Source organism: Balaenoptera physalus (genome assembly GCF_965194825.1).
Source record: "Balaenoptera physalus genome assembly, chromosome: 8".
NCBI lineage: Eukaryota > Metazoa > Chordata > Mammalia > Artiodactyla > Balaenopteridae > Balaenoptera > Balaenoptera physalus.
Genome location: NC_138887.1, coordinates 81,245,248 through 81,259,715, shown reverse-complemented (window position 1 = coordinate 81,259,715; position 14,468 = coordinate 81,245,248). Strand labels below are relative to the sequence as shown.

The following is a 14,468-nucleotide window of genomic DNA, read 5'->3' as shown; positions in this document are numbered from 1 at the left end:
TCATATTTTCTGGCAGGTGATGGTAATATTGCAGAAGAAACTTTTTTTTTAACCACTAGGGAATGCTGAAATATGAACTGATCAACTGTAATGGAAAAAAAAATCAATTTTAAGTATTCTGATTACTACATCTTTTCTGTTTAGCAAAATAAAATGACCTGTGTGATAGTCATTAAGGATCGGAGGGTAGGAAGGTAAATGCTGGGAACACTATTTTGGATTTATTGCAAGTCACATCATTTCCTAGTGATTGTAACTTAGAACATTCCTCGTAGATAAGCATAGTTTATTCTCCCCTCCTGGCTATGCAGGGCCTGAATATACCAGAAAGTCTGCCTTCCTGCTTTATTAGTTAAGCAAAGCTGTCTATATAATCATGGAAGATGCTGCACCATAACCTATAGTATATTAGAACACTATATAATTTTGAGGTAGTAAGGAAGACCTTCACAGACAAGACAGGAAATGCAGGAGAAATAAATTAAAATATTGACATTCTACTATGAAATTAACTACATAAAAATTTTTTTCTGACAGAATACACCGTAAATTATATCAGAAGATTTTGTCACACATGACAGTAAAAAATTTGTATCCCTAATCTTTAAATAGGGAAACAGAGAATCCAATAGGAAAACAGACAAGAATGTGAACATACAATTCACAGAAGAGTAAATGAAGAAAACAGAACAAAACAACCCACTAAAATGATGCTTTGTTGTAAAGCAACTATACTCCAATAAAAATTAATAAAAATTTTTTTTAAAAAGTAAAATGATGCCTTGTACAAATAGGCAGGAAGAACAAATCAAAATAACAGTGAGAAAAAAATTTTCTCCCTTCCTATGGGCAAAATTTAAAAGGATCTGGGCATATTGGGTGCTGTGTTATAGAGATACGGACCCCTCATACATTGGTGAGGGTGTGGACTGGAATGGCTTCTCTGGAAAGTTCACATTCTTTGACTTGGCAGTCTCACAAGTCTATTCAATAGAAATAAAGGCACCTTTTTTTTTACATGTACAACGATGTTATTTTAACATTTTAAAAATTATAGCAAGGAATTGAAAAACATTCGTATGACCAATAACAGGAAAAGGGCTGAACAAATTGCAGTGTGTTTGTACTGTGCAATATTTGACATCTATTACAATAAAAAGAATGCCTTGGGTTACAAGTATTGATTAGGAATAATCTTCATAATAGATTAATTAGAAAAGGAACATTTCTGAGGGATATTAATAGTACGATCACATTAAAATATATGTTTGTATGGTTATAGAGAAGGATTTGGAAGGATGGATACACACACAAATGTTTTTACTGATTATCTTAGGTGAATAGGCTTGGGGGAGGGTTGCTAGGAGGAAACCATTTTTTAAAATATATAGACCTCTGGACTTTTTGTCTTGTTAGAATATGTTCAAGTTGTTAAAATATATTTATCTATTTAATATCTAATATTTAAACATCTAATTATTTATTTAAGCCCATAACTCATTCTTAAGCTTTCACTTGCACTGAGGGCTGGGGTTTGCCTATTTGCTGGTCTTTTGAAGTAGCTGTGCTGTGCCTCTGAGGAGAGAACTGACTTCCGCTTCCTGGCCTGTACTACTTTTTAGCTCCTTTATCTGTCCCTCTTAATTCTGTGATCCATCACTTCACTACTATCTGGCCAGTATGCTGTTTCTTTGCCCCTTTATATTTCATTTGTGCCAGTCCAGGTTAATAACCAGTGGACTAAAATCACACAGTCCTACCATTAGTGTCTCTATGAATTTGTGATCTTGAACGTAAGTTGATCCCTTAAAGATGGCTCTGCAGTCTTTCTGTTTCTCCTCCTTACCTCTCTCCGTAAATGCAAGTGGTATTTCAGACATCCCCTTCCCCCCTTTCCTCAAGCCTTTAGCCCTGCTACCTGTTCTCTTGAGCAGCAAGTGGCTCTGTGCCCTGACTCTAGGGAAAACGGCAACTCTGTAAACTCATTGCCACTAAACATGCAAACTTCACCTTCCTCTTGGCTGACTGGCCCCATGTGCTGGGGATCCCAGCCCTTCCTTTCTCCTTCTGGGGGTGATGCAGAGGGTGTATGTTCTTGCTACATGGATTACCCCTGCCATCTCATATATCTCTTCGGTGTTTCCTCATTCATACATCCTGAAGAATAAATATAATGGCCTAGAATACCTGTGTCTGATTCTTTGTTACTTCTCTGTGTTATACACATGTTTGCTGGATGGATAGAAAGAAGGAAGGGTATTTGGGCAAAATAACAAGAAAGCAGCATGAGCTAAAGAGAGTAAAAAGACCTCAATAGTAGAGATGAAAGAAATGATGGAACAAACCTAAAAACAACCTTACTTTCACCTGCCCAAATGCTTCTGGCCAGGGGAGGAGGAGAATGGGGATGTGTTTCACTCTTACCTGATCAAATGAAGGTTTAACTGTTAGGACTGCCAAACTATACCATTGTGGTTTCTTAGCTAGAGTTATAAGCCAGATTCTCATATTTTGATATTTGTGTTGTATTTCCCAATTTTTGGAAAACAAATGAATGATAAAACTTTATCTGTAAACTGGGTTTCCCAAGCATGTATAAAACTAGCTTGGGTTTGGGAAATAGTGAACTAATTAAATCTTTAATGTGCTAACATGCTTTGTGAATTTCCAAGAGCAGGAGACAGTGTGATGACTTCCAGCTTTATGACCATTAAGCACTTTTCTGTACTTGCTCCCATCCCCTCTTCTGAATATATATGATATGCCAAGAAAAATACTTTGAGAAATGCTGAGGGACACAAATTAATATGTGTACTAAAGGATAAAAAAAAAAAGAAGAAAAAGAAAGGTCAGGTTGCATGACGCACAGTGACATGACTATTAAGAATTTTTTATTTCTTGTCAGTTTGTGTTTTTCTGTACATTTTGAAGATGGAAAATGATTTTTTAAAAAATAAAACTTGTTTTGACTAATGTTACCTTAGAGGAAATAAGCTGTTTTGTAAATAAGTGTAGTAGAGTTCTAGTGTGGCTAAAACTTTTTGTACTACTGGCAGATTATCATGCTCTGTTATTTCAAGGTTTTATTAGGATTGACCTGCTTTCTATTATTCAAGTTACATTTTCTTATTCTCTTTTTCAGCGGCAGTCGATTAGGAGGCCTGGTCACAGTGTTGTGCTTCTTTTTCAATCATGGAGAGGTAGGTAGTCAACAAATATTTTCAAAATCTTTAGGGAATTTTACTTCTAGAAATATGAGTTTCTTCTTTAGGTAGTCAGTCAAGTACTTTTTAAAATTTTAGGAGATTTTACTAATAGAAATATAAATTTCTTCCTTAATTTCTTTAAATGTAATCTATAGTAGCATTCTTTAAATGTTTGATCTTATTTTGATTCATTTTTTTAAACACTAGCACTTATCTTTAGTTAACTTTTCATGACCATTATATCTTTTATGTGATACATCTCTTAGTGGCATGAAGAAATAGTGGGTCTGTGTTAATTCTATATATAATTTAACACTGTGTTTTAACTATGATGCAAATAAGCTATCCATGTATCCATTAACTTCCTGTGTCGGGGTAACTTTTTGATATAGGAGCTATAGCGTATGTTTCTAGTTTAATGCATTTATATTAAACTTTAATATACTTTTGAGTATCCTTTGCAGAATATTTTATTGTATCTGTAAATTTTCACGTATCCAAGGGCTTTCCAAAGAGAACAGCATTGTAAAAAGCATAGACTCTGGATCCAGTTTACTGTGTTCAAATCCTGGCTCTGCCATTTAGTGACTGAGTGACCTAGGCAAGCCATTTAATCTCATCTTAGTTTCCTCTTTGTAAATGGGCATAATGATGTTATCCATTTCATGGGATTATTGGGGAGATTAAATGCGTTCATATGTGTAATGTGCCTAGAACAATGTTTGACACACAGTTACTGCTAAGTAATTATTAGTTTGCATAATTGTTTATATTATTAGTAGTAACTTATTTTAGATTAAATTTTAATGTAAGTTCAAGATGCCTGTGAAATCCTTCCACGAAATTAATTATAGTTGTAAATGAATTTCTAGTAATATATCTCTGTCCAGTTTTCTTTCATGGTAAGTTTTGCATGAAGGGAAAGAAAAGGTCAGGTTGCTTTGTGTGAAGTAACTCATTCCTTTTATGTGTTTCTACACTAAGTGTCTACAGCATTTGAATATGCACATGTTACAAAGCTCTAAGAGTAGTCATGCAAAAACTTAACTGTAGACTCAAGGTTGAATTTTTTATTATTCAGTGAATTACTGATGGAAATTGAACTAACACATGCTTAGTATTTAGAATCACAGAAATTTAAAGCTTTATGGATTAGAGCATTTGACAAATGATTGCAATACTACATCAATTAATTGATTTGATCTGAATTTTGAGCAAAGAAAAAAAGAATTATTTGGCTGTTTTTGACTGTGGATGCTGCTCAGTGCCGTGGTTGGACCCTAAACCATTTGGAAGCACAGATCTGTGAGAATGACCTAAGAAACAGGAAATAACTGCTTAACAATGGAAGAAAGGAGCATTGAGTGTTCACAATGAGATGTTGAGAGGAAAGGGACTGTTGAAAATTTTGAAGCCAAGGCACAGTTTTAAATACTACTGTCTCTTAAACAGAAATATTCTCAGTGTAAATTAGAGGTTGTTAATTCCTGATCTTACATTTTTCTAATAATTTTGATACTCATGTAGCATGAACATCATTTTTGACAAAGTCTTTTCAGTTCTTAACAATGAAATTCAGACAATTCAGTTCATTTTTCAGGTTGATAGTTTTTTTTTTTGATACTTTTCAGCTACTTGGTACACTGAAACATGCTTAGGGAACACTTTCCACTTAGGAAAAGGTAAACTAAACGAGATTAGAATTAGAATTGTGGTTTTACTGAATTAGTCAAGTAGATAATTGTACTTATATCAGTAACTATAGCTTTAGAGTAGAAAATTAAACATTTTGAGTAATGACATATTAAAATTTAGAACATAAACTGCGGTTTTGGGTAAAATAATCGTGAGAACTCAAGTAACTACAAACTGTTATTATAATTTTATGTTTATTTTGGTTTTCAGATTGTATGATTTTCAGACCCTTGTTTTCTTCTGATTTTTAAAAATGTTGCCTAAAGTACATAGTTTTTATAAGGGGGGAAGCATCTACTCTGATAGTACCTATTCATGCATTTAGTGAACTTTTCCAGAGAATCAGTGTTTGCCTCACTGGAATTTCTAGCCAGTTTCTAATTGGTACCCTTCTTTCTTAGAAGAGTTATTTAAATCATGTGAGTGAGTGGTTTATGTGCCAAAAAATAGTTGTGAATTGTTACCTGCTTTTTTCTATTTCCATTATTTAGTTTGCTCTGTACTTGAGTCTAAGATAGTGTAAGATGTACTTTTTAAAATATTTTTTTCTCAGATGATTTTACAAGGGAAAATATTTGCTTTAATAAAAGAACTGCAAATTATGTAGTGTAAATGATTAATCAAATTATTTAAAACAGAAATTTAAAACCTTCAAATCTGAAAAATGTGAAAACACAATAAAAGAGCTATTAATTGCTCATAGTAATGATCAATAATATTGAGGTTATATATTTCATAGTAAAAATTATGCAGATGTTTTCACTTATCAAGCTTTTTAATTAAATGTTGATTCTGTCCCTATTGAGAATTATTGCTAAGATGAAAGCTAACAATTTTGTTTAGCTTTTAAAGCATTTAGATGGGTACATTAAAAAAAAAAACTAAATGCAATATTTTTCTTCAATTTTTGACTATTAATTTCTTTTCCTTCCTCCCTCCCTCCCTTCCTCCCTTCCTTGCTTTCCTTTCTAACGATGGTAAGGTTTTGGCCAGCATATTTATTCTGAGTCTTCTGTTTATTCAACTCAATTAAAACAACATATATTGAGGTCCTACTGTATGTCAGGACTTGTAGATGCTGGGCATGTGTCAGTTAGTAAAACAAAGACCCCTGTCCTTGTGGATAATCATGTGAAGGTGGGACAATCTTCTGCTTAAGGTGGGGGAGTACTGGTTTATTTGGGGAGAAGCAAGGAGGCCATTGTGGAAGAGCAGGGAGTGGAAGGGATAAGGCCAGACAGTGAAAGATGGGAGGTGGCGTGTGGAAGGAGCCGATTCTGTAGTCTTGTCAGTCATTGTAAAGTTCATTTGGAGCACATGGAAAGGCCATGGAGGGTTACCTGCAGAAGAGGGACATGATTTGAAAATTTTTTACATTAATTTGGACAATAGTGTAAGTGCAAGATGTGTTATTTATTCAGGCTATTGAGTGGTGTGCCTATTTGTGAAACTTACATTAACTCCAAAAGTCCAAAAACAGAGAGTGTGCTAGTCTTAGCTAGAAATGAATCTGTTGATGTAGATTTGAAAACTAGCTTCTAATGTAGTAGAAAACTAGCCTGCAACATCTTTCGTGACCTGGCCCTTTTTGCGTCTCACCACTCCAGGGCATTTTCTTTTTGCCTCAGTCCTGCTGTCCTTCCTTCCTCTAGTTCCCAGAAAGGACTGTTCCTTTTCCTTCCTCAGGGCCTTTGCACATGCTGTTTCCTAGCCCTGCATACTTCCCTCCCCTGTATCTCCTAATCTGTGCCTAGTTAATTCTTAGTCATCTTTAATAACTGGACGTTTTAGTTTGGGTTTCAGTGGTGTTCTTCATTTCTTCCTGCAGATCTGGGTTTCCATCTGGTATAATTTCTCTTCAGTCTTATGAACTTTATTTAGCATTGTGGTGAAGATCTGCTGCCCATAAGTTCTCTTAGCTTTTGCCTTTCTAAAAACATCCTTATTTTGCCTTCATTTTTTTAAAGTATATTTTTGCTGGATAAGAATTCTGGATTGAAAGCTTTATCTTTCAGCACTTTAAGTGTCATTCTTTTGTATTCTGGCTTCCATTGTTTCATAAGTCATCTGTCACTCTTATTATTGTTGTCCTGAATGTAATGTGTATCTTCTGTGGTGGTTTGAAGCTTTGTTTTTTATGTTTGTTTTTTTTTTGTTGTTGTTGTTGTTTTTAATTAATTAATTAATTAATTTTATTTTTGGCTGCATTGGGTCTTCGTTGCTGCGTGCAGGCTTTCTTTCTCTAGTTGCCGTGAGCAGGGGGCTACTCTTCATTGTGGTGCGTGGGCTTCTCATTGCGGTGGCTTCTCTTGTGGAGCACGGGCTCCAGGTGCGTGGGCTTCAGTAGTTGTGGCTCGCGGGCTCTACAGCGCAGGCTCAGTAGTTGTGGCTCACAGGTTTAGTTGCTTCACAGCATGTGGGCTCTTCCCTGACTAGGGATCGAATCTGTGTCCCCTGCATTGGCAGGTGGATTCTTAACCACTGCGCCACCAGGGAAGTCCCTAAAGCTTTGTTTTTATATTTGATTTTTATTGGTTTGATGGTGATGAACTTAAATTTGGTCTTTTTTGTATGTATCCTGCTTAAGTTTCACTGAACATCTTTGTTCCATGGGTTTTTTTTTTTTTTAAATCAGTTTTTGGAAACCTTTTAGCAAATATCTTTTCTTCAAATATTTTGTCTTCCCCGATCTCTCTCTTATTGTCTTCGAGGATTCTAATTCCATGTATGTTCAACTTTTGATGTTATCCCACAGCTTTTTGAGACTCTCTTCATCTTTTTTTTTTTTAATTTATTTATGGCTGTGTTGGGTCTTCGTTTCTGTGCAAGGGCTTTCTCCAGTTGTGGCAAGCGGGGGCCACTCTTCATCGCGGTGCGCAGGCCTCTCACTATCGCGGCCGCTCTTGTTGCGGAGAACAGGCTCCAGATGCGCAGGCTCAGTAATTGTGGCTCACGGGCCCAGTTGCTCCGCGGCATGTGGGATCTTCCCAGACCAGGGCTCGAACCCGTGTCCCCTGCATTGGCAGGCAGATTCTCAACCACTGCGCCACCAGGGAAGCCCCATCTTTTTTTTTTTATTTTCATTTTTTTCTCTCTTTATCTCTATTTGGATATATTATTTTGCCATATCCCTGAGTTCATTGGTATTTTATTCTGATATTCAGTCTGCTTTAATGTCCATCCAGTGACTTGTTTATTTTAGATATTATAAATTTCAATTTTAGAATTTCATTGTTTCCCTGAGCTTCCATTTCTGTATTGAAAATTCTTGTCTGTTTACCCATTCTGTCCATCTTTTTCTGTAAATTTTTAAACCTAATTATTATAGTTATTTAACGTCCTTGTCTGCTAATTCCAACATTCACGTTATCTGTGGATTTAACTAGAATTTACCTTTTGATTGTGGGTTATATTTTTGTATTTTGCATGTCTCATAGATTTCTCTTTTATGCAAGACATTTTGTATAAAAGAATGATAAAGCCTGAACTAGATAATTGTTTTTGCTTGTTTTTTTCCCAGAGAGGGATTATCTTTTCCTGTGTCAGGCATGTAGGGTAAGGGCCTGAGCAGTTTGATCCCACCATGAGTCTTGCTAAGCTGGGCAGGGCTGTGGTTTTAATTTGTTTTAGTTTACCTCCAGTTTCAAATGAATTAAGGAGATTTCTGCTCTGTGGCTCAATCTCCAGTTTCCCAGATGCTCAGCCCAGGGCATGATCTCTTTGATCTTAGCAGCAATTGAATTTGGAGGGGGTCAAGTTTTAGCTTTTTAGTTTCAGTCCATCACTGGATTCGACTTCAGCAAGTTCCTGGAAGCTAAGCACTGTGTGAGATTGTGACTTCTCTCTGCTTCCTCCCTGTTCTTCACTGCTTCTTCACCCCAATCTGAATATCCAATTAACTTAGTACTGTTTGTTGAAAAGACCATTCTTTTCCCATTGAATTGTAGTGGTGCTTTTGTCATTAATCAAGTAACTGTATATTTGTAGATTTGTTTTTAGACTCTCAAATCTGTTCCATTTTTCTATTTATCTTTAAGCCAGTATCACACTATCTTAAATATCGTAGCTTTAAAAGTTTGATATCTGGTAGTAAAAAGTCTCCAACTCTGTTCTCCAGTGTTGCTTTAACTAGTCCAGGTTTTTGTATTTCCATATAAATTTTAGAATCAGCTTTCCATGATTCCTCCTTCCCCCAACAGATTTACAACCTGCTAGGACTTTAGTTATGATTGCCTGATCTCTAGATCAATTTAGGGAGAAGTGACGTTCTAAATATATCAGATCTTCCCATCTATAAACATAGGTATTCTTTCATTTATATCAATCTTCTTCAATTTCTTTCAGCAATGTTTTATGTCTTGCAAATTTTTTGTTAGATTAATTCCTAACAAATGTGTGTGTGTGTGTGTGTGTGTGTGTGTGTGTGTGTATTTTGGGGGGGGGAGGGGTACTATTCTCTGCCCTTTTGATATGTCCTCAGTGTTCTTTCAGCACTTACTTTCTTGCACAAAAAGGTGTTTCAAGATCACCTCGTACTGTCTTGCCCCCAGATGTGGAATCAGCTATTTTCCAAGGAATCTTGGATCCTGTTAGTGGAAAATGGTAACTAGAGACCACAAGTGGGGTGCTTGATATGCTTATTACTGCTTGGATGTAATCACTTTTAGCTCCTTTTAGCAAAAATCATTAATTCATACTGATTCCTCCAATAATTCTAATCTAGTAATCTAGTAGTATAAACCCTGCCTTCTCCCATTCCATATTTGTATCTCCTCCCTCCCCACAATCTAAATGTATTTACTTACTTGCTTTATTCTATAATATACACAAAATCGTTTCAGAATTAGTACACTATGATTACCAATAACAAACCTACTAAGTAAGGTTTAAGATTTCTTTGCTGTTCTTTTTTTCCCTAAGATTATATTCTACTAAGGGGGTACAGAGTTCAAAAGTAAAACAGCGCAAAATATACCTAGATTATTTTTGCTCTCTGTTATGTTACCATTTAATACAGTTAGAATCATTTGTTTCAGTTTATGTTTATACTGCCTTTGTATCTTGACAAATACCTTCAGAAATACTGTATACAGAATTCTGATAATGTTGATAACCTTGAGAAGTTTAGTTTACAACCACATGGTAAAGGTGGTAGAGTTGATATTGATAACATCTTGTCAGCTTTTTATATTTTAAATAAGTAAGGAATGGTCAGGTTGTGTCATTGCTATAAAGGATAGAGTCATGAAGATGTAATTTATTGCTTATCCAACAAAGCTGACTGATTTCACAGAAGTTCTATGCAAACTTTATGGTAGGATATGGTGATATCCTAGAAGTTCAGAGACAAAAAAGGTAAATGTTTCTTTTCATAGAACCAGTAGAAATTCTTTATTAAGATGGTAAAGCTTAATAATAGCAATTATACATCACTGAAACATTAATTTTCATGTGAGCCAAAATTGTATTACATATTCAAATTGTAACTGACTGGTTATTTGGGCAGCATGTCAGTACATGGTACAGAAAGAGACAAACTCCAAGAAAGCTACCTGACTTATTATCAAGGTGCAGTCCCGTCAGCCTCACAAAGCCCATGCCAAGCTAAGGGTCTACCTAAACAATGGGACTGCTCTAAGTAACATCAGATAGAAGATGTTCAAACGATAGCTGTTGCACCTAGCATTATTATGGTTGACATCTGGATAGTTGAATCCTTAAACCTGCACCATTCTCAGAAGAAGAGTAGCCAAACCCATGGTGGTCAGAAATCTTTTTTGGAATCGCTTGTAAGTATAGTGTTCAAAGCAATATTATAGCTAACATAGCAGTGCAGCAGTCAGAGGTGGGATAATTTGTTTTAAACTCAAACATTATACCAACAAGTTACAATTGACCCTACAAAGGTTAACTCTAGTTAAAACTCTTGAACAAGCCTTAAACATGATCTGTTTGATACTAACTATAACTTATAATTGACTAGTCAGTTCTATTCCTATTTTTAAACTGTGAAGAGAAATCAATTAGATTATGCTAGATCTCTAATAGAATAAGTAAACTATTTGAAAGTAGAGGTTGAAAAATGAAGCTGTTTATTGCTAAAATTCTTCATTTTTGTTTCTTGAGTACATGATTAAAAAATTCAGCCTTCACCAAGCAGAAAATAGATTAAAAGCCTGTTGTCATCAATATCTAGGCAGTGTTATGTTGCAGTATTATTCAGTGCTATGAAATGTGTGCTAAAAATTATTTAGTGGATGATGACAGTTAAAACAGTGTAAGATTTTTTATTGAGTTTACTTTCACAATTAAAGGATTTCTTATTCTTTGTCAGAGTATAGAATACATTTGTGTAACCCTTTTTGAAGCAGTTCACGTGTGTATATTTCCTCCTTTCATTCTTACATTTGAACCTATAAAGAGAACTATAGAGAGAACTATAGATTTTTATTTTCTGTTTAAAATTATAGTTAAATAAAAAATGTTTATTTGTTGAAACTTAAGGTATGATTAAAACAAATCTGTTTACTATTCTCATATTATATGGTGTCATCTGGAACAGCAATTATGTTAGTACCAGATCTAGTAAAGCACCCTGTGTTATTGGAGAAACAATAAGAAGCACTTTCACATACATATGAATTCATTCACTCTTAAGTTTTTAGAAGGAGAAAACCTTGCTCTTTGTTACTAATTTATAAGTGAGCCTTCTTATCCTTACTTTACAGAGGATGTAATCGAGTTTTAGCAAACTGTGACTCCTGCTATTAAGAGAAATGAATTTCTAAGAGATGACAACATAGTTGTATTTGGTAACAAAATAAATATGGGTGAACAGTCTGTATGAAGAAAGTTTTCAAATTGTGTATTACATAGTTTAAATATTTTCTTATTGGTTTTTGCATAGAGATTGGTAGCCTTATAAATTTTAGTTGTATATCTCTACTGTCAATCATACTGAAATCTCTAGTTAATCTAATAAACTAACAGATTTTTAAATTTGCATTTCAGTAACAACAAATATACATTTTTAAAGACTTTTTCAATCTTTTCATATTCTCTTGTATGTACAGTTCATTTATAAATAGATATTTATGTTAATTTCATAGAGAATGGTGAGTTTTGGTTAAAAAAGAGGAATAAATTGGCTCAAACTTTCTATAGCAGTAGAAGAAATATCTAATAGTCTGAGGTAGAGCTAAAATAAAGGAAAGACTTATTTCCACTGTGGTCTTTGTAATACTATATAGTCTCTGAAGTAGCCATGCTTGACATGAAAGATGTAATGATTTCTTCTAATGTGACTAGCTTAGTAGTAGTAATATCAAATTGTTTACATTTAATCCAGTGCAGTTTTCTTTAAATTGAAAGACGGACTTATTAATATATTTAGTATATATGCAGAAACATGATGGAGTCTAAAACTGGGATACTGCATTATTTAATTAAGTCTAAAGTAAGCTTTTCAGAAAGGTTAATACTTAACTATTTTAGGACTTTTGTTATCTTATTTGATCCCCTGTGCCACTTTTAAATATTTTGCAGCCCAGGGTGGCTTGGTCAAAGAAGAAGTAAAAACAAAAATGGAGTGCTCCTTTTAAGCAGCATTGTCAATAAAAATACTAACAGTGATGACCACAGGGAGTTTTGAAATATTGGTTATGGATAGTTTTGCTGAAATTCATGGGAAAGAAGACAAACTATAGTTCATTTTCAAAACCAATTCAAATGTAGTGTTTTTACTTTTGGCAGAACATTTTCTTGCTGGTGCTTTCCCTACTTCCTTTTTAGGCTACAGTTGAAGTTTTTTAGGACTTCGTTGTTGACAATTCATGATGTTACTATTGCCCAAGATCTTATGCCATGTGTATCTTCCAGTTTTGCTCTTGGTAGAAAAGTTAGTAGCTTGTTTTCCAGCACACCATTAAGTTGTGGAAAAAACTTCATAGCAGCTTTCGCTTGGTATGTCTTACTCAACAATTTTAGCAAAGATACCATACGCTATATGAATTTTTTTCAGTGTACCCGTGTGATGTGGACACCTCCTCTCCGCGAAAGCTTCTCGTATCCGTTCCTTGTACTTCAGATGTTGCTTGTGACTCATATTCTCAGGTAACTTTGTCTTATCTTTAGTAGTTGTTGTTTGTTTTGCATTGAATAACTTAAGCTAGAGTTTTTTAAACTTCCAGTATAAAAAGTGTAATAAAATAAATAATTAAGTTGATGCAGTTGCTAGGTTGAATTCATAAAGGGGTTTTAAGAGTATAACTTCAAAATATTTACTAACCAAAACATTTTCTTGATCTGCCTTTTAGTCTTCTTTCCTTTAATTAGTGGTCCACGGGTACTGCTCGAGGAGCAGCAAATCTGCTTCCACTTGTTCTGCCATCTCTACTTTCCCAAGCCATTTTCTGCCACCACAGCAGCCTCCAAAAATAGAAAGAAGAGGGAAAGCTGGTGGCAGTAGGGTGTATCCCATAAGCTATAGCCCTTCAAAGCAAAGAATGGTTCATAGAATAGGTGTGGTCAGGTACATTAATACATGTAGTTCTTCTTTCTGTGTTTGTTTAGCATCCCTGAGAATTGGATAGTAGGGGTAGAAAGAAACCACCTGAGTAGACAAAGGTATGCTAGGATAATTCCTGCTAGAAACTCAGGATTGGATTGAGCCCTCCCATGTTTCTCACTACAAGAGTGGAGAGAGTTAGACCGAGAACTGTTCCCTCCCCTCTCTATTGACAGATATTGAATCTAGATTGATGCTGCCTTGTTTCAGAGGGTGAAGATAAAACAAAACGGGGTCTATGAAAGAACAGAGCAAAGCATGATGAAAATCTGAAGATGACCCAGACTAAGAACTCCTTTCAGTGATCTGCAGAATTCAGGAGAACTGGTTGAAGTCTGTTACATCAAACCCTTTGAATGTTCTATTTCCCGTGATGATCTCAACAGGAACAGAGCCATTACGTGGCTTTGTCTCTTATGTAGGGTTTTTAGACCAGCCTTTCACAGAATGTGGGATGGGTGGCAGCTTTTGTATTAGCTTTTAAAGTCTCTGCAACTCCAGCCTGATTGCTGTCCCTTAAATTCCTCTTTTATTATGAAAATTAGAACTTCTTTAGCATCTTCAAATAAGATGAACTCTGAATTCATAACCTTTAGTTCTGGGGCACTTTGATAGAGGTTTCCTTCTCAAACACTTCAGGAGGAAGTGTTGTGCCGTATGAGTGTCTGATTCATCACTGCACATGCTGTGTTTCCACATCCGCGTTCTTGATCTTGGCTTTTTTCTCCAATACAGTGCAAGCAGTGGACTGCCCATCAATCTCTACTTTCTGCTTTGCTTCTACCGCTGCTTCTGTCTTAAATCCAGTGATGGCAAACTTTTGATTCTTCTCATATTCCCTTGCTGATGTGCTGTGATCTGAGCAGCCGTGTACGGTGCTGCGCCACCTGCTAAGTGTTGCTTCCTTTAATCCATCCCAAGGGGTGGACTGTAGAAGGTTCTGCTACTTTGCTATTGCTGCTGTAACAAATCACCACAGACAGATTTATCATGTTACATCT

At 35.3% G+C, this 14,468-nt stretch overlaps 1 protein-coding gene across 3 annotated transcripts in view; it reads left to right on the top strand.

Annotated features, from left to right (window-relative positions):
* The window catches only part of DPY19L1 (dpy-19 like C-mannosyltransferase 1), a 245,109-nt gene that overhangs the window by 35,721 nt on the left and 194,920 nt on the right, over window positions 1-14,468 (top strand). For all 3 annotated transcript variants that reach the window (XM_082471750.1, XM_082471749.1, XM_082471748.1), the window contains exons 7-8: window positions 3,143-3,200; window positions 12,922-13,013. In XM_082471750.1, coding sequence (XP_082327876.1) covers window positions 3,143-3,200; window positions 12,922-13,013 — 150 coding nt within the window. The remainder of the gene's footprint in view (window positions 1-3,142; window positions 3,201-12,921; window positions 13,014-14,468) is intronic.